General features: G+C 55.1%; 8 protein-coding genes across 8 annotated transcripts; 5 read left to right on the top strand and 3 right to left on the bottom strand.

Moving 5' to 3' along the window:
• Positions 1–616: 616 nt before the first annotated feature.
• On the top strand, positions 617–3,640 carry N7482_005246 (leucine--tRNA ligase NAM2; the record flags this gene model as incomplete). Its single annotated transcript, XM_056687371.1, has 2 exons — positions 617–1,132; positions 1,202–3,640. 2 exons carry the CDS (start codon positions 617–619, stop codon positions 3,638–3,640), a joined length of 2,955 nt encoding a protein of 984 aa, XP_056542926.1.
• Positions 3,641–4,568: 928 nt separating this feature from the next.
• N7482_005245 (uncharacterized protein) lies at positions 4,569–6,053 on the top strand (the record flags this gene model as incomplete). The annotated part of the gene is made up of 8 exons (XM_056687370.1): positions 4,569–4,609; positions 4,666–4,853; positions 4,910–5,022; positions 5,083–5,199; positions 5,259–5,331; positions 5,383–5,486; positions 5,586–5,863; positions 5,921–6,053. Coding segments are annotated over 8 exons (1,047 nt in total), but the record flags the coding sequence as incomplete, so codon positions are not given.
• Positions 6,054–6,863: 810 nt separating this feature from the next.
• N7482_005244 (CAAX prenyl protease RCE1) lies at positions 6,864–8,166 on the bottom strand (the record flags this gene model as incomplete). The annotated part of the gene is made up of 4 exons (XM_056687369.1): positions 6,864–7,430; positions 7,504–7,884; positions 7,964–8,004; positions 8,112–8,166. 4 exons carry the CDS (start codon positions 8,164–8,166, stop codon positions 6,864–6,866), a joined length of 1,044 nt encoding a protein of 347 aa, XP_056542924.1.
• Positions 8,167–9,971: 1,805 nt separating this feature from the next.
• Positions 9,972–12,447, top strand: N7482_005243 (putative serine-rich protein; the record flags this gene model as incomplete). The annotated part of the gene is made up of 3 exons (XM_056687368.1): positions 9,972–11,982; positions 12,112–12,311; positions 12,409–12,447. 3 exons carry the CDS (start codon positions 9,972–9,974, stop codon positions 12,445–12,447), a joined length of 2,250 nt encoding a protein of 749 aa, XP_056542923.1.
• Positions 12,448–13,694: 1,247 nt separating this feature from the next.
• On the bottom strand, positions 13,695–15,539 carry N7482_005242 (lysophospholipid acyltransferase; the record flags this gene model as incomplete). Its single annotated transcript, XM_056687367.1, has 4 exons — positions 13,695–14,173; positions 14,224–15,342; positions 15,405–15,449; positions 15,518–15,539. The coding sequence occupies 4 exons, from the start codon at positions 15,537–15,539 to the stop codon at positions 13,695–13,697; spliced, it is 1,665 nt and encodes a 554-aa protein (XP_056542922.1).
• Positions 15,540–15,818: 279 nt separating this feature from the next.
• On the top strand, positions 15,819–17,715 carry N7482_005241 (Sec1 family protein; the record flags this gene model as incomplete). Its single annotated transcript, XM_056687366.1, has 3 exons — positions 15,819–15,932; positions 15,994–17,019; positions 17,077–17,715. The coding sequence occupies 3 exons, from the start codon at positions 15,819–15,821 to the stop codon at positions 17,713–17,715; spliced, it is 1,779 nt and encodes a 592-aa protein (XP_056542921.1).
• A 484-nt stretch (positions 17,716–18,199) lies between these two features.
• N7482_005240 (SDR family oxidoreductase) lies at positions 18,200–19,141 on the top strand (the record flags this gene model as incomplete). Its single annotated transcript, XM_056687365.1, has 1 exon — positions 18,200–19,141. One exon carries the CDS (start codon positions 18,200–18,202, stop codon positions 19,139–19,141), a length of 942 nt encoding a protein of 313 aa, XP_056542920.1.
• Positions 19,142–19,763: 622 nt separating this feature from the next.
• N7482_005239 (TRAPPII-specific subunit TRS120) lies at positions 19,764–24,246 on the bottom strand (the record flags this gene model as incomplete). The annotated part of the gene is made up of 2 exons (XM_056687364.1): positions 19,764–23,998; positions 24,081–24,246. The coding sequence occupies 2 exons, from the start codon at positions 24,244–24,246 to the stop codon at positions 19,764–19,766; spliced, it is 4,401 nt and encodes a 1,466-aa protein (XP_056542919.1).
• Between the last annotated feature and the right edge of the window lie 578 nt (positions 24,247–24,824).

Raw genomic sequence — 24,824 nt, 5'->3', positions numbered from 1 at the left:
CACATACACTTGCCCGCATCTATAATATCTATTTACGTCGGGGTACAGGCCTAAGTACGTTGGGATTATAATGGATTGTTGTTGGTTCCGGTGTCAGGCCTACAGTGGAAATAAGTATTTTCGACAGACACCAGATAGGGTATTCAACCTATGCATAACATCATGAGACAGTTGGGTAGCTTCGTCATACCCAATTCACGAATATTCTCTCTCTGCCTTGAAATTGATTATCGGTAAATATATATTTCAGCTGAAGTTAACTTTTGCCAGTTCCGATATGTACCTAGGTATGACTGAGTCTTCGAAGGTATGTTCTATTCGTGGAATACCTATATGTTCCAACTTCATTTTCAAAACTCAAGTTATCATTTCATTTGATCTTGAAAAGTTCAATAACCTGTTTTGTTTGTCTCCAGCGCATAAATGTTAAATGTTGCTATTTAGTTCGGGACATGCCAACACCATCTGACGCTAGTCCCAATTAGGCCTAAAGCTCTCGGGGTTCTGGGGGAAGGTTTGAAGGTTGACGATCAGACTTCGCCCGCACCAGAAGGTTGTGACAACGGCCGCAGAGCACACTCCTCGCCAATGCGGACATGATGAGCCAGCCATCGTCATGCAGATCCTTTCACGACTCCAATTGAGGCCCTTACTCGCGCAAGCGCGGCGATGCGCGCGTCCTGGCCTGCGACCACTCCCGCTCTCTCTCCCTTCCAACACTCTGATCCGCCTCGCAGCGACCGTGTCAACAAATACCCGCCAACTCGATCTACCGGCTTTAGACAAGAAATGGCAAGCGAAGTGGCAGTCCGAGGGCGCATTGCCGCGCCCTCCAGCAGAGGCGGGCGCCGAAGCAAAACCGAAGTCGTACATCTTGTCTATGTTTCCGTACCCGTCGGGTACGCTGCACATGGGGCATCTGAGAGTATACACGATCTCCGATGTGATATCGCGGTTTTATAAAATGCGTGGGCATGACGTCTTGCATCCGATGGGGTGGGACGCGTTCGGGCTGCCGGCGGAGAATGCAGCGATCGAGCGCGGCGTTGATCCGGCCGCGTGGACAGAGCAGAATATTGCGAAGATGAAAGAGCAGCTGAGGTGTATCTCTGCTTCATTTGACTGGGATAGAGTACGTGGGCTTGCAGCCAGGGTGGTGTAGCTGTGTTGACGTGTGCGACTAACTTGGGTGTTACGATAGGAACTGGCGACCTGCGCTCCGGAATTCTACGAGCATACGCAGCGAATCTTCTTGATGCTCCACGAAAAGGGCCTGGCATACCAGGCCGAGGCGCTGGTTAACTATGACCCCGTTGACAAGACCGTGCTGGCAAACGAACAGGTTGACGCAAATGGGTTCTCCTGGCGGTCTGGCGCGAAGGTTGAGAAGTTGAACCTGAAACAATGGTTCTTCCGTATCACAGACTTCAAGGAAGACCTGTTGAAGGATCTTGATTCACTCTCTGGGGGCTGGCCTGAACGCGTCCTGTCCATGCAACGGAACTGGCTTGGGAAATCCCACGGGGCCAATGTCACATTTCCCGTGACGATCGAGGGGCAAGGCGGACAGGAAGTCAGCGTGGACGTCTTCACGACGCGTCCAGATACTTTGTACGGTGTTGAGTATCTTGCTCTGTCGCTGGACCACCCAATTGTCACAAAGGCTGCCGAGAAGGACGCAGCGCTCCGCAAATTCTTGGACGAAGCATCCTCGCTTCCGGCCGATTCTAAGGCTGGCTATCAGCTGAAGGATGTTTTTGCGTCTCACCCCTTGGGAAAAATTGACAGTGAGAACCCCTATGTCCAGAGGAAACTGCCCATCTTTGTGGCACCGTATGTCCTGAGTGATTACGGCGAGGGAGCTGTCATGGCTGTTCCTGGCCACGACACCAGAGACATGGCATTCTACAAAGAAAATGTGAATCCCAAATACATCCCAATTGTCATTGAGCCAGAGACCTCCGAAAAGGAAACGAGCGACAGCGTTGTGCCCGCTAAGGATGCCAAGGCCTTCACTCAGGATGGTCTGTTAACCTCACGCTGCGGGAAGTATCAAGGTGTGCATTCAAAAGAGGCTGCAACGCAGATTGTCGCAGAGCTGGAAAAAGCCGGACAGGCTAAATTTGTCGAGAGCTGGCGGCTTCGAGACTGGCTGATCAGCCGGCAGAGATATTGGGGTGCTCCCATCCCGATTATCCACTGCGGTGATTGTGGTCCTGTCCCAGTGCCGGCGAAAGACCTGCCTGTTAAGCTGCCAAAGATTGAAGGAGAATGGCTGAAGGGCAAGAAGGGGAACCCGCTGGAGTCGTCGGAAGAGTGGCTTCACACTAATTGCCCGAGCTGTGGCGGCCCGGCTCAGCGCGATACAGACACCATGGACACCTTTGTCGACTCGTCATGGTACTACTTGCGTTTCTTAGACCCTGCCAACAAGGACGCTCCGTTCTCGCCTTCTGTTGCACGGCCGGTGAATGTTTACATTGGTGGCGTGGAGCATGCTATTCTACATCTGCTCTATGCCCGGTTCATATACAAGTTCCTCGCCCGGTCGGAACTGTTCCCAGCCATTGCTCATTCCGAGGAAGTCCCGGCTGAGCCGTTCAAAATGCTTCTTTCCCAGGGCATGGTCCACGGCAAGACTTTCACCGAGCCATCGACCGGTCGGTTCTTGCTCCCGTCGGAAGTGGACCTCTCTAGCCCTGACAAGCCTTTGATCAAGGGGACTCGAGTCCCCCCCAATGTGTCATTCGAGAAAATGTCCAAGAGCAAATACAACGGTGTCGACCCAACCGTTTGCGCGACCAAGTATGGTGCCGATGCCACCCGCGCTCACATCCTCTTCTCTGCCCCGGTTAGCGAGGTGCTGGAGTGGGACGAGACCAAGATCGTCGGCGTAGAGCGCTGGTTTGGCCGGCTCTGGAAGCTTGTCTCTGATGCGCAGCAGACTCTGGCTGGGGCGTCCTTTGCTATCACCGCGGCTGATCTGGACGCTCCTACTGGCCACGCCGTGCCCCTCCCAGCTTCGTTCCAGGATCTGAGCGACTCCGATGCGGAGACAGTTCTGACCACGCACAATATTATATCCTCTGTCGCCACGTGCATCGAGTCAAACCCCTACGGTCTGAACACTGTCATCTCAGATCTGATCAAATTGACCAACGCCTTATCGTCGGCCCCTCCCTCCTCCCCTGTTGCCCTCTATCTATCCGTCTCCTCTCTCCTCCGCCTCCTCTCCCCAATCGCACCGGCCCTTGCATCAGAATCATGGGAGGTCCTTCACAAGTCCCTCGCGAAGAGCACCAATCCCTCGGACACAGTGCCATCCATCTTGTCCGCGCCATGGCCCACCCCACTTCTCACTCCCGAACAAGCGGAATCCCTCTCCGCTCGCGGCGGCCAGACCGTAGCAGTCCAAATCAACGGAAAGCTGCGCTGCGCTGTCACCATCCCGCGCATGCCCTCCCCGGCCACGTCTTCTCCCCAGGACAAGGGCCCGTCGCAGGAGGAGCAAGACTGGATTGTCAGTCAGGTCTTAGAGACTGCCGCAGGCAAGCTATGGCTTCGAGAGAAACATGACTGGGAGAAGAGGCGGCGGGTTATCGTCGTCAAGGGTGGGAAGTTGGTGAATGTTGTGTTTTGATATGCATTGCATTGCCATGTCAGGGTTGTACGGATGTCTCTCCATTCTGAACATTGTATATACTAGATAGAAATGTACACTAAACTCGTCATGCCATCTCCGCCTAAAAATCTCTGAGATTCCGATGTAGTAAGAGCAGCATCGATTCCTTGCCTGCGGGAAACCCCCCCATGATGTTTGTCACCGTAACCCTCGGAATGGGTGGTCGCAACCTCGGCGTGTGGCATAACAAAGAATCAGACTCGCATAAGAAAAAATGTCAGCACGGTGAATTGCCGTTTCTATCGCGCACGGTGGCAGACCCCTACCTATGTATCTCCAAGTCATGCCCTAGATTTTGGAATTGATGCTGGATAGTTTGGATCGTCTGGGGGTGAGGCGGCGTGGAGATGGCGGGAGATCTGCGGGTTGACCAATCAGCTGTAGCTATACTATCTGTGCCCAGCCAGTGGCTTGCCGTGGAACGTGCTCTAGCGGTGTTCAACTAACTTATGTCAACTTATGTCGCCAAGGCCATCTTCATCGGATGCTGTTTATGGTTATAAGGTAACCCACAGCCCGTTAAAGTGCGATAGTATAGTCCCAAAGCCAGGGTTGACCGTGACGTATGATAGAGTGATAGAGTGCGTCCCAGACTTCACGCTCGCTTTAAGGTTCCAGCTTTCCCCCCAATTACCCCGCTGATTCGCCGGCGGATGTCACCGCATACACGAGCGTGACGACCTCCTGCGAGGGCTTCACCGACAGTAACAGCGAATCCTGCAGATGGTCGTCTGGAGAAATTCCACGATCCTGCTAGATTCAAGCTGGCTTCCGTCTCACTAGATAGTGAATCGCTTCGGCTTATTTAGCGGCCCATAAGAGAACCCCCGGCACGTCATAGGCGCAGGAGCTGGGGCATCGCCTTGCGACTGCTCCGCCTATCACTATGAATGCGAATATCTTCGTGACTGGGTCAGGGGGCTATATGTGTGTACTATTCTCTGCCCTTCAAGTTTCGAACCCCTAGCTCATATGAACAACAGTGGAGGATCGATTGTCGCCGACTTCGCGCGCCACAAGGGCGGTCTCCTCGAAACGGCCACAATCCACGCCGCAGTTCGTACGGAAGAGCAAGCACGCAGCCTGTCGACATCGACACTGGACGTCACTGTCGTCCAAATAGACCTCAGCAATCCATATGCTTTGGCCGGGTATATGGTCCGCAACGACAGTGAGTCAAGACTCTGGATCTCCCAGTGGCTGATTACTCATCCTTCGTCGATCTAGTTAGCATCGTCATTCATACTGCAACCTCGATAGATGCAGAGGTGACGGAGAGCCTCATAACAGCGATGAGGAAGCGCCGCGAGACCAATGGGAAAGCGGCTTGTTTTATTCATGTGAGATGGACGAGAAGATTCTGCTCGGATGTGCTGGAACAATCGCTGACTGGAGGATAGACATCTGGGCTATGGTCCTTTGACGAGAACAGCGGCTGGCCCTTTGGAAAAGTGAAGGATGATGACCCGGTGTATTTTCTCGAGAAACAGTGTACGGAGTCGCACGTTACCTGGCAGGTCAGTTCGGTGATTTCAAGCGGCTAGTCCGAGTATACTTTCTCTAACCAACCGGCCAGATTGATGTTTCTGTCGCCGAACAAGTTCCAGCTGCCGGTTTGACAGGAATGATAGTCATGCCACCAACAGTCCGTGGGTTCGACTTTCGCTCTCCCCGATAGAAGGCCTCTAACGACGACACAGATGGGCGAGGCAGCGGGACCTGGAACAAGCTCTCCCTGCAGATCCCCGCCCTCATCAAAGCCGCAATTCAGCACAAGCAGGTGTACAAGTTTGCGAAAGACAGAGTACGTCTGGCAGGAACCCCGACGGGGCGAAACCTGAACCATCCGATGCCTCTTGCAGCACAGCCTTTAGCACTAGCTCTATCCTAACTCCCGCGGCAGGAAGTGGCCATGATCCACATCTCCGACCTAACCGCCTTCTACGCCCTCCTTACCGAGGCCATCCTCCAACAAAAAGACCTCCCTACCGGCCGGGACGGGTACTACTTTATCGTCTCGCACACCGTGCGGTGGTGGGATATCCTCGAGCACCTCGCCGCCGCAATGCACGCGCGCGGCCTGGTAACGGAGCCAACAGTGAAAGTATGGCCGAACGACGAGTTCATGGAAGAGGCACTCGGCGTTCCGGCCAATATGGCGCATACCGTGTGGGATTTTAGGTCAGTCGTCCATCATCCACCACGCGCTTTGTCTGCTAATGTTCGCGATTCGAATAGTCCACAGGTCGGTTGCGTCAATAAAGACAAGGTTGGCTGGAAGCCTGTCTGGAACCGAGAGCGGTTTTTAAAGAGTATTGACCAGGAAATTGATGATTTTTTGGAGTTGGGGATGCCGAAGAGCAGCCTCCTAGGTACTTTGGGGCCTCATGCAAGGAGGTGATGTTTTCGTTTGAGACGGAGCGGTGGCTATCCTTCTCTCAATTACTGTACCTTCGCAGTACGGTGGTACGTTGTGGATATGTTGTCAATACCTGATAGAAGCTTGAGCTTTAGACTGAGAGTAATCCGCATGGAATGCTTGGAGAGCTTCTAGAAGCATACCTGTCATTTGGTTACATGCTGAATCCTTGTTCGTCGTGGGTGACCTTCCAATGGCTGCAAGTGGGAGTGGTCATCTACTATGTAGGCATTATTGTATGTATTTCCGGCATTGAACAATTGAACAAGAGAGAGAGAGAGAGAGAGAGAGAGAGAGAGAGAGAGAAAAGGTATAAATTTTACCTCTTCTTACCCAGCTACAAATCCAGCCTGGCAGAGATGATGGGATTAATACACCAACAGCAGAATTATACAAATGATTCATATACTTCTTCGCTCATGCCCAGCAGTGGGTTGCTGATAAACATGTTATAACTGGTTAGCTCGAGAACACGGAGATATGTGCATAGAGGCAGCTATCTGGTCCTGTCCCATCCTGTCCAATCCCAAACGAACACCGTAGCTATCAACATGGCGTGATCGTCCATAAAGTTGAACCAAAACACAAGAACCGGGGGCAGAAACCCGCCGCATCAAGGCCCAAAAATATACTGCCATGCACAAGTTACAAGCCGAAGATTAACAAGAGTATGCAAAGAAAAAAAAAAAAAAAAAAAAAAAAAAGGAAGAACCATGCTTCGCCAGGTCCAAAACAACCGAAACCAAAATCTCGAGACCAGGCTCAGCTCAACTTCGCCCCGGCCTTCCCTGTAAAGTCAACCAACGCATAATACGACTCCGTCAAGGGCCACAACCCCCAGGCAAAGCCCAGCGCCCCAAGGACGAGCAATGCATAGTACGCCACCGTCCAGCCAACACCCAACTTACCCGCACCAACACTCACACCACCCCCACTCCCATTCCCATTTCCATTCCCATCATCCTCCTTCCCGCGTACCGGGGGGCCCAAAGGCTCGCCCGCCTCCACCCGCCCCCAGAACCTGGGCAGTCCGCACCAATTGCAGAAGCTATGCACCAAGATGACGACGGGCAGCGAGCCGGTGCGCAGGAACAGGAAGGTGGCGTACCAGCCGAAGATGGTGGTATAGCCGAACTGGAAGAGGGAGCGGAGGAGGGCGGCCAGGGCGGGGGTATCCGGGTGGGTGAGCCGGAACTCGTAGAAGTGGTGGATGTGTGCAATGCCAAAGTATAGCGGGGCGATGAAGGTGATGCGGCCTGGAGAGACTTGCGCGAGGAGGTGCAGGGGGACGATGGCCGACCGGAACATGACTTCTTCGGTGATAGGGCCCTGGAATGCTTGTAAGTATATGCAATGGGAGTCATGCTATTCGGGCCTGGGGCATTGTTTGATCACAACGTACAGCGACATAATTCCTCCACCCAATCCACCCGCCCAGGGACTCCGACCACTTGCGCCTGGTCAACCAAGCGCGCCACTCGCCCTCGACAATGCCACGCTCGTACAGCGGGCCGACGAACAGGATCGCAGTCAGCAGCAGGCAGCGCAGGATATCGGCCAGGTCGATCGGCCACCAGCCGAGCAGGCTCAGGGCGGCGCCGAGCGAGGACCCGCCCTTGTCAACGGCCAGCCAGAGCACGACGAGCGAGCATGCAATGCAGGAGCCTGTGACGGCGCGGACGCGGGCACGGATGACGGACGGCGCATCGCGGCTAAGGCTGGGTGAGGGCCGGGTGGAGGGGGAGAGGTAGAAGGGGACGACGTAGAGGAGGGTTAGGGCAATCTGGGTCCGATAGTTAGTGGACTGCTCTCGTGATTGTTGGAGATAGGGCTCGTTGCGGAGGAGGGAGGGCGGGATTTACAGAGAAGAGAGCGACCGTTTGCACCGACAGGGAGGGTTCATCTAAAAATGCGGCGGTTAGCTGGCCGGTCCGACCTCTGTGGATGGCGGGTTTGGGTTTCAGGCTCGGGCGGGCTGGTTGGGAAGGAGGGAGGAGGGAGGAGACGAACCCTGGTGCTTCGAGTACAGGCTCTTGAGGCGAGCCAAGATGCCGACGGGAGCCATGAGAGGGAGGAGGTGGAGGTGGGATCTCTACCACTTCAACGTCGAGGCCATTGCCCGCTTATCAAGGCGAGGACGTCTTTGTTGCAGGTGACGCCGCGTGACCGTACGAAGGGGGTGGGTTCCATAGTGAAGGAGGGGGTGGGGGCAGAGGCACGGTAAATACCATGTTACGGTATACTTCTTGGCCGCTGGGGCTAGACTGCGACCAGGATGCATTTTGGATGGACGAAGACTCGAAATTCAGGATTGTTCGTGTGGAGTAGCATTGTTGGAAATATGAAAGAGTCCCCCATTTATTGCGTATCTTGTCAATCGATCGGAAATCCAGTGCATATTATACACCTTGGTCCCCGCAACTCCCGTCCGAACCCTGAGTGGACCTATCTTTCGCACCAACCCCGTATACTCCCACCGGTCGCAGTCAGGAACTAGGGAAATCAAAGCTCCGTGGCAGGCGAGAGGTCGCAATTTCAATGCCGAACACATGGACCGAGCGTCGCGACTCGTGGGGGAGTGTTTCCATAGTGAAGATGATTGTGAGGCATCAGCTGCAGGCCACCCCTTGGGCCCATTTTCATTTCCCGTCCGCGTCAATGCGAGGGGATCGTGGATGTACAGCATCAGTATTCTCCGACTTCGCCAAACAAGCGCAGGTGGGTGGGGAGCGAGCCATTATTCAATGACGGCCTGCGAGGGCGTCAGTTCATCCTGAAACAGGGATATATACACTGTAAGGACTCGAGCTCGACAGACTCGCGGGTTGTTCAGCAGTCAGCACCCATCACTACTCGATCGCGATGTGCTCCGTACTCTCCGTCCAATTCGCTGGAGTGGGACGAGGTGAGATAGCGCCAGCCATTGCGCCGCTAACTGCTCATAGTCTAGTCCATCGAGATCCTGGCGGGGAGGACAGCGCATGGGGATCCACCGGGCTGGGCGAGAAGAGAGGACCATAGCGACTTCCACGGCGACTTCCATGGCAACGGGGATCGCAGTCGATCTGCCTGGTCATGCCCAATGCTTTTGACTCTGCGAGGTGCGATGAGCCGAGGCGGCCTCCTTGCCCTGAGTTCGTGCCTTTTGAACAAGCGAACACAGGGCGCAGGCGCTCCACTTGGCCCCAGACGAGCAGCAGACCGGGCCAACGGTCGGGCCAATTGCTCGTGCATGGCTTTCGCCAGGGTGTGCATACCCCCTGCGGCCTGACGGGGCGGTGATAGGCGCTGAAGAGCCACCAGAGAGCCACCAGACTCTCCCCGGCGCTTCACCGCCGCTATGCAACCAAATCCGACAAATTCCTGGCCCCTTGAGTGTCTCACTCCCTTCTCCCTTCTCCCTTCCGTTGCCCTCTTGTGTTTGGAGTTGTTGTTGCCAGTCGTTCTGCGTGCCCCGTCCGTTCTTTGAAACCCTTTAATGACCTTGACGCTTCATGTCGCCTTCGATGTCTGAAACGATTTAACTGTTCACTATTCTGGTCCTTGATGACTTGACGCTCCTTTGATCGCCTGACGCTCCTTGATGAATTTCGAAATACACCGAGTATAGAGTCATCCACGCGGATTCTCCATCGGATTGACCTCCCATTCCTTACCTCATCCCAATCAAGCAAAACCAAAACATATCCCCTTGTTCGGTTGTCGCTCTTTCTAGATTGTGATTGCTGCCAATTGCTCCTTGTGTGAGCGGGCTGCCATTACCACATTCTTCTGTTTTATTGTGGTTGGCGCCCACTTCGACCGCATCGTCCTCTTCACTGGATCATGCCCTAATTCCCGGCTCGACACCTCCCAACTAACGAACAGACGATGCCGAGACCAACCACCGCACCCTCAGCGTCGCCTCCTCCACGGTCCCGGAGGCGGCGGGCCCTGCAAGAGCGCAGCTCAGCCCATGCCAATGAACGATCTCCGACCAGGTCCCTGCGCTTGGTCCACGACAAAGAAGATGTGGACATGTATACCGCCACACCCTTTCCCACCAAGCCAGAGCAGATCCTGCTGCCGATTCCCGGCAAAGGCCAGCAGGAGTATATCGCCGACACGGGCTTCAGCTATGCCGACTCGCCCGGCCCGTCCACATCGACCTGGTCCTCTCCCGTCTTCAGCCATGCCGCGGCCAGCAGCACGCGGGACCTGTCCCTTCGCGAGACATGGGAGGTGTCGTCCACCGTGGACACGGTCCATTCGCCGCCGCCAATGTGGGATGACCCTACATCCAGCAAGTCATCACTGCCTGAGATCAGTCCGGTCACCAAACCTGTCGACTACATCTCAGACGGCTCGGACGAGCCCGAGTACTCCGACGACGAGATGATCGTGCTGCCCACGGCGACGCCCACCATCAAGGCCGTGCTCTCGGAGCCGCCGACCTCACCGCAGTCCGGCCGGGAAGAAGACGAATCGATCATCGGCTACTCGAGCCCGAACTTCGAGCCCATCGGCGCGCCGTCCAGCCCGAACTTCGTGATGTTGGACAATTCGAGCATGAACTTCGTGCCCCCCGGCACCGCCAGTTCAGACTCAGACCCGCGCTCCAACTCGCTGTCCTCGTGGAACTCGCGAGGCACGGCCGTGCGACACGCCGGCGTCACGGCACCCTGGATGTATACCGCTGGCTCGTCTGAGCAATGGAGCAATCGGTCCCCGTCCTCTTTCCACTCGAGCCCGCCGCTGCGCTCCGAGGCTTCGTTCCGCTCCATAAGCAGACGCCCATCGGCGAGCCGGTCACGATCCGCGACCTCGTCCTCGCGCAGTATGCGCTCAGTCTCGGAGATGGCCGCAGCCATCGACAGCGGTATCCCCATCCAATATCCCCGGATCCGCGCGCCGTCCTCCAGCTCCCGCGCCGACACCTCGATCTCCTCTGGCCGGGAGTTCACCCCGAGCCGCGACTTCACACCCGGCCCGGCCTCCGGTCGCTGGAACCCTCATCTATCGCGTGTGTCATCGGTCTGGTCGGACGAAGACCTGGCCAATCTCGCCGCCGCGGGCGAAGACACCCCAGCCCATGCCCCGGCCTCGTCGTCTCTGTCCCGGTCCACGGCCTCGCCCAGCGCCCCGACGGCAGCCCTAACCGCCAAAGCCAGCAACTCCACCGTCTGGCTGGTGACCGACAGCGACCAAGATGAGCAGCTCGACAGCCTAACTAATCTGCCGGCGCGCGGCTTCCCCCAGAGCCTATCCTCCGGCTCGAAACGCAGCAACAGCCTGCGCAGCCTCAAGCGCCCAGGAACGGGCACCAGCAGCACTACAGGTGTCTGGCACATCCTGCCGACGTGGGCAAAGATATACTACCGTGCCGACGCGCTGAACTTCCACCCCGCGCTGTCTATGTTCGACGTATCCAGGCCATCTTCTGCTCGCCCGGGCACCAGCAGCTCCAGCGTTTTCACATTCAACTTGATGCCCACGCCGCTGAACATCCCGCGGCCGCGCTCGCCGATGCGACCCGCTTCTCCCCCGCGCGTGGCCTCTTCTGAATCTGAACGGTCGGAAGCGAAACGGCCTGAAATCGCACGTGCAGCCCTCCCCTGCCGCCCGGAGCGCGTCCGCTTCGCCCAGCGCCGTATCGAAAGCGACCCTCTCGACCCGCGCGCTCACTGGGTCCCGAACCCTGAGGACCAAGCCGAGGTGATCGGCTTGCCGCGCCACCGACTGCGTCACAGCTGGTCGCCGCATTTATACACGGATCGCAAGGGTATTCCGCGGTCGACGAGTGCTTGGACGGCGCCGTCGCTCGATTCGAGGAACGAGCCGCTTTTTGGCAGACGGAATGTGCAGGTTTATTCTTTTTGTGTGGGATTTATTTTTCCTCTTGGTGAGTGAGCTACGCATTCATTCCTGACTCTAGTTTGAGTTGGGGGGTTTCCAGGCCTCTGCAAACGGTTCCGCCGATATAGGTATCGCCATTGAGATCTATATTTGAACTAACGTGGTGTCCGTACAGCCTGGATCATCGCCGCGTTCCTCCCTCTCCCGCCGAAACCAAAGCTTACCCCGGAGATGCTGCAAGTCGACGATGACGTCGAGATGGCGCTTGAGTCACAGATGCTTGGGCTGCAGCATCGGCGGCATGAGAATGCTCGGTGGTGGCGGAATCTGAACCGGTGGATGGTTTCATTCGGTGTGGTGATTATTGTGATTATTGTGAGTTGGGCCCATCCATCCTTTGATAGACACCTGATCTTTGGAGTCTGGAGTCTGGGATTGCAGCCTCAAATTGGACGGTGCTAACACGGTGTAGATCACGTTGGCTGCCATCGGGACGACAACTGGCTTCTAATTGATTCGCATCTTGCATCTTGCATTTTGGTCCTGGCATTTCTGCTCTGCTTACGGCACAAAACATTTACGAACTGCCCTTTCTTTTCCATCGACGCTTTTCACTTTTGGTCTTCGCTCTCGAATTGCCTGGACCCAATCCAGTTGTGACTCGACTTTCTGACTTGTCTTCTTTGATTTTCGATCTTTGCACGCTATTCCCCTTTTGATTGGCCATTATACAATTTCGGGACTTGGCTTGACCCCCCAAATAACCAACTAACCACTGCTCACACAACTTCAACTCAATATTCAATTGCCACCACAAGACCACCTTCAGATACCAGCATTCTATCTCCTACTGTTCATTACATTCACTTCCACCATCTCATTCACGACGCTGTTTATGCTTCGCTTCGCTGGACATTGATCAGACACGACTATATGACACGATTATATGCACATACATAATTTTTCCCCTCGCCGCTTCACTTCCATCCCTTTCCATTTTTCTTTTCCTTTCCTCTTTATTTTTTTGTTTTTTCCCCTTCCTCTTCTTGACCCGTCATCGTTGGACGTAATCAGAGACGAGCTTTTGGCTGATGACGGGATTCCTTCGACCGACGCTTGACGTTATATGTCACATTTGACTTTCCCTTTGATTTCCTTACACTAGTTTCCGTCTCCTTGATGGCATACCATGCCTGTATTATGCATCTGTGCGTTGAATTTATTTCATTCTGTTGCGTCTTCTTTTCGTGTTTGATATACTTGGGTTCTCCGCCTTCTGTACTTCAACTATTCTACCTCCTACCTCGGTCTCTGTACTGGACTCGATATTCAATTTCAATGGCCATGATTTTTGCAGCCTGATTACACCACAGTGAACTCGTGCCGAGGCTGCTGTCAAGGAAAGAACTGAATAATAAAATTTTTCTTGGGCCGCGTAACCTCACATGCAGCATGGTGCGTGCTACCCGCGCTTGCGCCCCGTACCCATCAATTGCCCCCTGTTGGACGTAATGGTGTGTATCGTAAGAAGATACTTTTCCAACCCTAGCATGTTCCCTCCGAAAATTAACAACTGTCGAGATTAGGCTCTAAGATACAAGCAAAACAAACAATCTACCCCCCCCGCTCCTCTAATCATATCAGAGGGATCAACAACACAGCAGCACAGAGCGGAGCAGAACGGAATCAGTCCAGCTTCTCGACAACTCGCCCAATCTATACAAAACCACCCCAAGTCCACACTACTTCAATTCAAGCCTAAAGTTTCCGCCCGATCTTCTGCTCAACAGCGACCTTCAGCTCCTCCCCAGTAGGCACCGAGACCACGCTGCCCCGACGCCTCCGCGCCTCAATTTCGGCCATAACCTCCGCCACGGCCTCGTCGAAGTCGCGTTCCGGGTCATTCGGCAGGCCCAGCGTCGGCGGGCGTACGGTTTCCTGGCTCATCGTGCGCGGCATGTGCGGCCTGTTGCGGCGCTTCAACTGGCCGGCCAGGTACGCCTTTGCCGGGGAGGCGAAGACCGCGAGGGAGATTAGGGTGCCGGCGACGCCGTAGAAGTAGACGCGCGCCCAGACGGTCATTGAGTCTTTGAAGCTGAGCATGATGAAGGGGAGGACGGTAAAGCCGAGCGTGAGCTGGGTTACTACCCAGCTGAGGATATCGTAGTAGCGCTTGTTGGGTGTCGGCTTGGTGCCGTCGGGTGTGAGGAAGAAGGGGCGCACATAACGGCGGAAGTCTATGGGGCATTAGCTTGGTAGTTTGTGTTAGGAGTATGGTGAAGCGTACTCTTTGCCACGGTCTGGATGAATGAGCCCAGCACGAAGGTCAGGTAGTAGCCCGGGTAGAAGCCGTGCCACAGCGCGCTGGTTGCAAAGGTAGCCATGCTCGCGCGGAAGCCGGGCTTCTTGCCCTTCGGTGTGACGCGCAGATAGACATAGTTGCGCAGCCAGTGGTTCGTGTTCTTGTTCCAGCTGCCGAGGTAAGTGTACGAATTCTGGGCGGTCTCGAGGCTCCAGGGGTCGATGTTCTCGAGCCGGTTCCAGAAGACCTTGCCGGTTGTGGCATCGAAGCCGTTGTAGCCCATGCCAGAGAGAATGCAGGCACCCTCGGTCAGGGACCAGACGCCGTAGTACTTCAGGCGCGTGACGAAACCGAGCATGTACACGGTGAAGACGCGGCGTGGGAAGCCGAACTCCAGGAAGGCGTCTGATAGCACGAACTCCTTGGTGAAATAGCCGCTCAGCTGCAGGAAAGCGAAGATCCAGCCCAACCCGATGGCGGCCTTCTTTGCGGCCGGAATTCCGCTGCGCGGGATCTTGCGCTTCTTTCTGGTCGGAGGAACCTTGGACGGGTCTGTGCCTGGCGGAATGTCGAAGAGGGTCGTGTCAAGCCAACGGCGGTAGTCCACATAGTCGAAGGAGGGACCACCGAACAGCGATGGGAAGAACAGGACGTAACCCAAGTAGTTAATGATACCGGGGAACTCGGGGACGGCGGAGTACTTCTGAGCGTCCGACAGCTGCTCCTGAGGCAGACGGCCGTCGTGGATGTTCCAACAGAATGAGGTCAGTTTCATGACTAGTACCATCTGTGCTCCCGTAATGTCGATCACCTGCGGGTCGTCGAGGATCTGGCGGTAGATATGGCTGATCGACATGTGGCCCATAAGGAAGACGAATCCTATCCAGGGCATGAGCGAGCCATCAACGTAGTATGCAATGGCATAGGTGCCAGCTGCGCTGTAGAGGAGTGTGCGCAGGCCATCCCAGAGGTCGAAAAGGCCGACGACGTAGAAGAGCGAGGCGCCGATAATAAATGCATTCTTCTTCCAGGGCTGGGCGTCGGGGATGCGTTTCAGTAGGGCGGCGAGCGGATAGGAAAGCAGGAACGAGGTGATCAGTTTGACTGGGGAGAGGAGTTAGAAGCTCTAGATCTTGAAGCTGTGGCTGGAGGGAAAGAATACTTACGCTCATCCACCGATGCGCCTGTAAGCTGAGCAGGGTAGCCAAACACTGCGGAGAGGTCAGTCCGAGGTCAGGGAGCTCTGGTAGCTCCATGAGGGGGATATGGAAGTACGAACAGGCATCCACATAGGGTAACATGGTGTCGACCTAGATCGAAGGGAGTTCAGGGGGGAAAACACTGCATGCGAGCTATGAAAAGAAAGAAAAGAGCGGAGCAAAAAAGATGTCAAGAGGTCAACGGTGAAGATGTCATGTGGGAAAGCGGACGCGCCCGACATTCAACCACCTCACCTTCTCCACCGTCCCCCGCGGTCACGACACCACCCCGAATCAGCTGCAAACTGCGTCGGCTTTCCTCCTCCTCCTTTCTCCTCCTTGATCGCTTGATCGCCGCGCCTGGGCGCATCCCATTTCACCATGGACGTCGTCGCGGCCGTCTCGGGCTACATCTCCAAGATGGTGACGGCCGGCGAGTCGGCCTCAGGGTCGTCATCCACCAAGATGAAAATCCTGCTTCTGGATAGTGAGACAGTGGGACTTGCGCTTGAATAACCCATCGTCGGACCTGATAGACTAACCCTTGACGACCCAGGTATCCATTGTCTCAACTGCCATCACCCAATCCGCCCTCCTCAACCATGAAGTCTACCTGATTGACCGCTTGGACAACACCGCGCGCGAGAAGATGCGCCACCTGCGATGTCTGTGCTTCGTGCGCCCCTCCCCGAACTCCATGCAGCTTCTTATCGACGAGCTTCGAGAACCCAAGTACGGCGAATATTACATCTACCTGAGCAACATCATCCGCAAGTCATCCCTCGAGCGACTGGCCGAGGCGGACAGCCACGAGGTCGTGCAATGCGTGCAGGAACAATTCGCCGACTTCCTCGTGATCAATCCAGACCTGTGCACTCTGAACCTGGGATTCCCGTTGTCCCGGCTGTGGAGCCATTCGCCCGATCTATGGAATCCGGACTCGTTGCAGCGGGCCACCGAAGGAGTCCTGGCTCTGCTGCTATCACTGAAGAAGAACCCGTTGATCCGGTATGAGAAGAACAGTCTCTTGGCCCGGAAACTGGCGACGGAAGTTCGATACCATATCACGCAGGAGGAGCAGTTGTTTAATTTCCGCCGGACGGACACGCCACCCATCCTGCTTATTCTGGATCGTCGTGATGACCCCATTACACCGCTGCTTTCACAATGGACATATCAGGCTATGGTGCACGAGCTCCTTGGCATCAATAATGGACGAGTGGATCTCCGCGATGTGCCGGAGATCCGGCCAGAACTTCAGGAGATCGTTCTATCCCAGGACCAAGACCCTTTCTTCAAGAAGAACATGTATCAGAACTTTGGTGATCTGGGCCAGAACATCAAGGAATATGTGGAGCAATATCAGGTCAAGACGCAGAACAATATGAACATTGATTCCATCGCCGATATGAAGCGGTTTGTGGAGGATTATCCAGAGTTCCGCAAGCTCTCTGGTAACGTGAGCAAACACGTCACTCTGGTGGGTGAACTGAGTCGGCGTGTCAGCGAAGATAGTTTGTTAGATGTGAGTGAGTTGGAGCAGAGCTTGGCCTGCAGTGATAGCCACTCCAATGACCTCAAGGTATGTTCCATTTCCTTGCGTTTTTGCTTGCTCTCTGTACTCACTCCAAACTCTTAGTCACTTCAACGAATTATACAGCTACCGAATGTTCCAGCAGAGAGCAAGATCCGACTGGTAGCCCTCTATGCGCTCCGCTATGAGAATCAACCTAACAATGCCCTCCCTATCCTGCTTGACCTCCTCGTCACAGCCGGCGACGTCCCCTCCAACCGCGTCAATACCATTCCTAAGCTCCTCGCCTATCACCACTCTCTTCAAGCGCCACCGGTGGCCGGGGGATTCACCGACCTGTTCGAATCAACCTCATTCTTTTCTGGCGCCCGAGATCGATTCAAGGGCCTCAAGGGCGTCGAGAACGTCTACACCCAACATTCCCCACGATTGGAGGTGACGCTACAAAACTTGATCAAAGGGCGTCTGAAGGAGCTGCAATACCCATTCCTCGAAGGCAGCGGGCACACCCGGGACAAACCCCAGGATATCATCATCTTCATGGTCGGCGGCACGACCTACGAAGAGGCCAAAATGGTCGCGCAGGTCAATGCCAGCTCGCCGGGCGTGCGTGTCGTTCTGGGCGGTACTTGTGTTCATAACAGTACTACTTTCCTAGAGGAAGTCGACGACGCTGTTGGTAGCTGGCCAGAGCCCGGCCCATCGACAGCTGCGGGACGGCTACGTCGGGAGGTTGGGCGCTAGGTAATGGGCAAATATGTGCTGCAGGAGTACTTTGGAGCTTCATAATATATGATACCGTTATTCACATAGTCTGCTGAAACACTCCGATATTCTCGTAGTTGCCGAGAGTTCTGAACTAGTTTGAGAGAGGGATAAAAGTGGGTCGCAGACCCCAGACAATGCGGAGAACAATAGCGAGATTTCCACCGCCGACTGCGCTCCCTCGCTTCCTCAACACATCCAACTCCGCGCGCAATGGAGCAATATTCCCCTCCGAGAGGCGGGCCCACATCTCCAATAGCTTCTCGCGAGCCACGACTGCATCTCCCATCCACGACTGACCCCCCTGGCCCGCAGAACCCCCCGAAGCCTCTCGTCTGGCTAGTAAGCGCTCCCCCACTTCACAGCTCCTGCGCAATCTGAATTCCGCGCAGAGAATCACCCAGCTCCGCAGTTACTAACACCTTCTGTTTGTTTCTTATAGATTTTCGGAGCAACAGGTCACATGGGCCGCTCGCTGGTGAAGAGCGCCCTATCACGCAACGACCTCGTCGCCGCCGTCGGCCGCACATACGAAAACAGCCCCGAATGCATGAAAGAGCTCGAAGACGAACACGAGAACTGCCTCGGGCTGCTCTGCGACGTGCGCGCCCGCGACACCGTCAAGCGCGTCATCGAGCAGACTATCGCACGCTTCGGGCGCATCGACGTGATCGCCAATTGCTCCGGCTACGGCGTGATCGGCGCCTGTGAGGACCAGGACGAGTTCGACATCCGCAACCAGTTCGAGACAAACTTCACAGGGACGTTGAATATGATCCAGCTGTCACTGCCGCATTTCCGGGAGCGGCGTGCGGGCCGGTATCTGATTTTCAGCTCGACTTCTGGCGCGCTGGGCGTGCCAGGGTTGGGGCCGTACTGTGCGTCCAAGTATGCCGTTGAGGGGCTGATGGAGAGTATGCTTTATGAGGTGGATAGCTTTAATATCAAAGGGACGCTGGTTGAGCCGGGGCATATGCGCCGTGATGACATTGGCGATTTGGTCTCGCCTTCTTTCATGGCTGCGAATCCGTCCGAGCACAATCTCTCGTCGCCGCTGCCGCTGTACGGGCATTTCTTGGTGAAGCCGCCCAGCGAGCCGTATAATACACCGACATCACCTGCGGCGCATGCTCGGCGCATGCTGATGTGGCTTGGGGACAAGCAGCCTGCTTCTGCGGTTAAGGCTGCGCATCTTGTCTGGGAGCTTGGGCACTGTTCTTATCCGCCGCTTCGTCTCATCCTGGGAACTTATGCGGTCGAAAGTATTCGGGACCGGCTGAAGTGCATCATCGAGGAAATCGAGGACTGGAAGCATCTCAGCTTTCCATTGGGAGAGCCGCAGCCAGCTGCGGGGGCCAGAGGTAAGTCCATGCCGGCAGAAGGGACCGAAGGTGGAACAGGGTGAAACGCCGCGGAATCATTATTACTGTCTGGCTTGACTTTGCACTTGCCAGGCAGAATGGAACTTCGCCAAGAGTCCTCCTCCCACCATTTCAAGCGTTTGCCATGCCTTGCAGTCTGATACCTCGCCATGGGAGATAGTAGGCAGACCAAGTTTCCACGGCCGCCACTCCACTCGTCACAGGGCCGCTTTGCCCGAGCACCCAGAGGGACCTCTTTTCTGTTGACTCGGTCCCCCATGTATATGGCCGGCGCCCTATGTTGTATACCAGTAAGGGTGATCATTCAAGAGCGGATGCATAGTATTTAACATGATAAACCAGCGCCACAAAGACAGTGAACTGGCATAGCTAGCCTAGCTAGTATAGAGCCAAGGCAATCAATGCCCCAGGAAATACCTCAAGACTCATCATTCCTTTGCTGTAAATTTAGGACAATTGATTCATCAAGAAGTATATGTACCACGCTAATAGTATGTGGAAAAGTATAGAAGAGGAGACATGACCCATTCATCACATTAGGCTTGTCGAGACATACATGACATGAAGAAGAAAAACAGGCTCTATATACCATGAAGGTTGAAAACACATAGGGGAAGCATCATCATAAAAGACACCGGGAAGATCTTACTCACGAACATGGATGACACAGGTCTCCTTTGCATGCCAGATGCGGCGGCGTCTCACCACGTCCGCGCCAAATGTATCCATGATACCATCTTCAAGGAACCGGGTAGCGGCATAGGCATCTTCCTCCTTGCCGTCTTCGCCAAACTGCCGCAGGAGTCGCGCTTCCTCGACGCTTGCGCCGAACTCGTACTCGCCGCGGCAGAACACTGTCAGGCCAATGGACGCTTGGGTAGATTCTCCGGGTTGGAGGATAGGGAGGGCCTGCTGCAGCATGCCAGTCCATGCGAGGCGACGCGTAAGGTCCAGCGCGATGTTGCTTGGCTGGTGGCGCAGGCTAGGTCGAAGGCGGAGGAGGGGGTGGATGGGACGCGAGGAACGGTTGCGAACGGTGACGGAGAGAGTTAGGAGGTCGTCTGTCTGGGCACGGAAGCGCGAGCGGCCCGTTTGGTCAACTGCGGAGGAATCATCCTTGGAAGACGAGCCTAGGAAGAACGAGATCTCGACGTCCTCAAGACGCATGGCCTCCACCATGCGGGTATTCAGACGGATGTTGCGTAGGTCGATGGATCCCTCGCGGCCGGTAGCGGGCTCAGACCAGCCTCCGAGAACGCGTTTGAGAAGCTCTTCGCGGAACCAGAATGCCTCCCGCGAGGCTGCTTCCGCCTCGAAGGTGAGCTTATTGGCACTGACAACGAACTGGCGACGGGTACCCGTGTTGACGACGGGGATGCTTGCATATGGGTTATCTAGGTAGACGCGGGGCAAAACGAGGACAAAGCGCGAAACCTGGCCCGGTTGGAGGTGGCCATCGACAGAGTATTGGCCCTTGCTGTCATGCTTGAATGAATTGGGAGCATGCAAAATGGAGTGCTCGCTCACACGTAGCCAGACCGATAGAGGACTTGGCCACGCATTGCGGAGGTCGAGTAGCACAATGCAGTGATCTGGTCCATATGCCCCATTGCCGAGCCGAGAGAGAATCTGAGAGAATGGGTCTTTTTCGGTCGCAGATAAGGGGGAGTCGAACGTGTTTGTTGAGTCGGAGGGGGCATCAAGATGGTTCTTCCAGGCAAAATCACCGCTGAATGGGAAGATATCACAACGAGCAACTTCAACACTCGCATTTACCGTGACAGTCAGCGGAACGAACAATTGCCGTGTGTAAAACACTTCGGGTAGATCTCCTTGCTTGCTCTTCAGGTACGAGTAGTCGATTTGCACCGTCGTATCTTGCAGGCCAGGCTTGCCCAGCACGTCAACGGTAAATGTAGCCTGCTGGCCGGGTGGAATATTCCAATCATCCGACTGCGGGCCCTCTCTGCGCCATTTCAAGGCTGGCTGAGTGGCCAGTTTCAGCTCTAGCTCATAGATCTCAACAGGAAGCAAATCCTTGTTCCTGAGAGCCGCTTGAAGCTGGCGAGTCGTCGAATCCTGGAAGGTGAACAATACGAAGTCCACCGGGCACGACGATGTATTTTGAAGTGTGATGGAAAATGACTTGACTTCCCCTTCGAGAACCATCATTGCCGACTGCGAGAGCGACATGGACTCGATCAGAAGAGAGGGTTGTTTGCCGATAACCTTGACCTGAAGGGTTTCAGCTTCTGGGCCCTTCTTCGCCGAGATCTTCCCATCTTTGGATGTAGTCGAGCTCCAGGACACCGGGCGGTCATTGAGGGGTTTCTTTGCAGACAGCCCTGTTCGCTTGAACTTGAGTTCCGGTCCAGGCCTCCATAAGGTCTTGAAAATAGGGAATCTTCGCATACGACAATGCCGCACTTTAACAATACATCCGGAAATCGTGAGGCTCCCTTCTTCGTGCGCGGTGCCAAGCACAATGATATCCTGCAGACATAGTGGAGGAAGAATGATGTTCTCCGCCACAGCCTCAAAGTTCACGCCCTCGCTTTCTAGCCGCAGGTGTTCGATCTCCATCTCAAACTCATAGGGGTTCTGAAGAGTGACTCGGAAGGAGGCAGGCTCATCTGTCACGGAAAGAACCTCCAAAGCCTTGCTGCTGGGCTTAGCGAATGGGTTGTATAGGAAAGGATCCTTCTTTGACTTTTCGGTACTCGTAGTTACTGCATCCAGCTCAGTCTTAGACCGGCGGACGGGTCTTCTAGGCTCTGGCAAGATCAGCAACTGAACGTCGCGGACAAGGAAGTCATCCCAGTATTCAGCAGCCATGTTGGCCGCACCCAGCCGGTTTCCAGCCCCTACCGTGCGCTTGATATTGTTTAACAGACGGACTTGCTCATCTTGCGGCAGATACGGTGGTTTTCTGTGAGCTTCATTAAGCATCAGATCCCCTCGGATAGTCTGCAAAAGCTCGACTGTGAAGCGAAGTACACCGTTAAAGTCAGGAAGTGCTTCGCAGCAGTTGATACAGGCTTTGAGAACATCGATCTTGAGGTTTAAATCGCCATATCTATCAAGGACAACATGTCGGAACGAGCGTTCTGCAATACCCGCAATCGAATCGTACTCAGGACACTCTTGGGAGCCATCCGAAATGGAGGCCTGACTCTGTCGCTTCTCCCATTCGTAGAATGCCGAGGGTTGAACTCCATAAGTCTCGCCTATTGAAGTAAGAAGCAGACGCACACTTGTTTCCATGTTGCCCGGACCAACATCTAGAGCATTGACATCGAACGCGGTGTCACTGAGGGATGCCAGTCCAGCGGCGGGATGGATACCAACCTCTGCGGCACCGATTTTGCGGGCTTGCACAAGACTGGGTACCATTACAGCGAGGAGCTCGCGCAAGACAAAGGCCTTTTTGCGCGGTAGGTCGAGAGCATTAAGGACAGAAATGACACCGACTATGATGGGCACAGCATCGGTAGCAGGTAAGTCGGCGCCTGGGGCAAGTGGGAGAGCCCGGTATAGGTAGTTGGCGATCTCAGTCTTGCGAAGCACGACTGTCCCGCGAGGAAGCTCTGGTTGATGCAAAGGAACCAAAGGCTCGTTCATCACAATGTGGTTCAGAGCATTGTCATCAAGCCCACCGTCCCGAATGCGAGCAGATACCATCAGCCTCGATAACCGAATCACCGTTTCCGAGAACACTAATTGAGGAAGAGGCTCGTCCGTTATATTGGCTGCACGAGTGTAGAGATTCAAAATTGTGTTTGAAAGGTCGGGCAAAAGGTTGGCAAGGTTCTGGAGGGAGACCATGCGGTTTCCGGCCGCAGATGGCGTTTGGATTGCGTCCCTCACTGCTTTGGAAGCCTTGTCGGCAACCGGATAGAGAACCGGAGGAATTTGGAAATCCATGCCGGCCCATGCGAGCATTAGCAGGCATAGAAGAATATTTTCTAGCGCCTTGCCATGCCAGACATAGTCGCTACCAGCCCGTGCATTGTTGGCCGCTTCAACGAGCTCCTTGAGGGCATCAGGCCACCTTCCTGCCTGCAGGAACAGGGTACCAATGACGACCCCAGACCGACCCTTAATGCGATTTTTGGTTCTGTCGGTGGCACTCAAGCCGCTGACAGACATGCGATCCCGGCTATGTTCCTTGGGAGACGTTACCGAAGGGCTTTTGGTGCCGGAACTCGTGCGCGATAGATGGATAGATCGAGTTATCTCGTCGAATGTTGTGGGTGTTTCATGGTCGCTAGGAGCTGGAGAGGGGGCATTGGAGCTCAACGGTGTTTCTGGTGGCGCACCATTGGGGTTCGATGGCAGCTGGGCAGGCATAGTCATCCGATTCAGCAGTCGGTCCACGGGTCGCGGCCGCAATTCTGGGTTTCTATGTGGGCCCCACGATGAGGCTTTGGGCGACTCTATCGACGGGATATTCTGAATTGTCTTGGCGAATCCATCCAGCTCGGATAGCAAGACGGAGGTGATATCGCACAGAACGGTTTTCATGGTGGTGGCCTTGGACGCCTCCGGCCGGGGAACCCAAAGCACATTTTCCGGGCCATTGGTGAGTTTGTCAAGGCCCTCGTAGTCGAAGACTAGAAGCTGGTTCACCAATGCCCGCGGGTTCCTCTCCTTCACCGTATCGAGCTCCTCTCGCAACAGCTCTAGCCCCTCCGGCGTGGGATGCTTCTCCGTCGCCTCCGAGCTTTGAGGTAGCTCCGTTCCATCGGCTATGGCAATAATGACCAGCGGTTCTCTGTAACTTTCGAATGGAAAGAGCTCGAGGTGTGATGTGGGAGGAACGGAGAAGGACAGGTCATAGAGGATCATTCCGGTGGGGAACGCAAGCGGAGAGAACATATCTATAAGATAGAAGAGTTAGCTTCCAGTCCAGGCGCATCGTTTATTCTCAACCCATGTGGCATTGTGAGAGTCATTGCGTACTTCGGTTTGGACGAGAGTCGGGACTGATGTCCCCTAGCCGAACCACATTCTCGGCTTGAAGTCTAGCGGCGAAGCCCAAGAATCGTGAGCGCTTGATCTTGCCGATTGGGAGCAGCAGCGCCCGAAGGCGCACTGGCGCAATTGGAGACAGCGGATCGACTCCCATTCTGTCATTTGAGGGAGGACGGGGCAGAAGTAGGCGGTTGACGGTAGTTATTAGGCCCGCATCCACAACACACAACCGGCCCAGCTTCCAGACGGCGCCCGTTCAGAGGATGGGAACGGGAAAAGGGGATATTTTCAAGACGAAATGACTGCAGTGACAAGACTACCCGCGAGAGCAGCGAGCGACTTGAGCTCGACCGAGGAAATCTACTCCGCGAAGGCTCCTGAAGCCGCGATGGAAACAATCATGATTAGGTAAGAAGAGCTGAGCTAAGCCCCGATAAGCTCCCACGCCGGGGCGATAAGGCGGCCGGCCTCCGCAGTCTCCGAGTTGCGCGTCTCTCTTACCTGTCATTTCTTTGGCTTCGAAAGCGTGCTCGTCATATCGCTCCTTGACCCGGATTTGCTTACCGCGGCACAATCACTCTGTTCTATCTGTTATTTACCTTACAACCTAGACCGCCCGCGAGCTTGTTTACACGCCGAAGATGGCTTAGACGTCTCCTTTCATGCACAGCTTTGCTTACACCATCGGACTCGATATAGCTACATTCTAGACACAGAGTCCGGCAATAGACT

The sequence above is a fragment of the Penicillium canariense genome (assembly GCF_028826845.1).
Source record: "Penicillium canariense strain IBT 26290 chromosome Unknown utg000003l_segment0_segment0, whole genome shotgun sequence".
NCBI lineage: Eukaryota > Fungi > Ascomycota > Eurotiomycetes > Eurotiales > Aspergillaceae > Penicillium > Penicillium canariense.
This window is presented reverse-complemented; position numbering and strand designations above follow the sequence as displayed.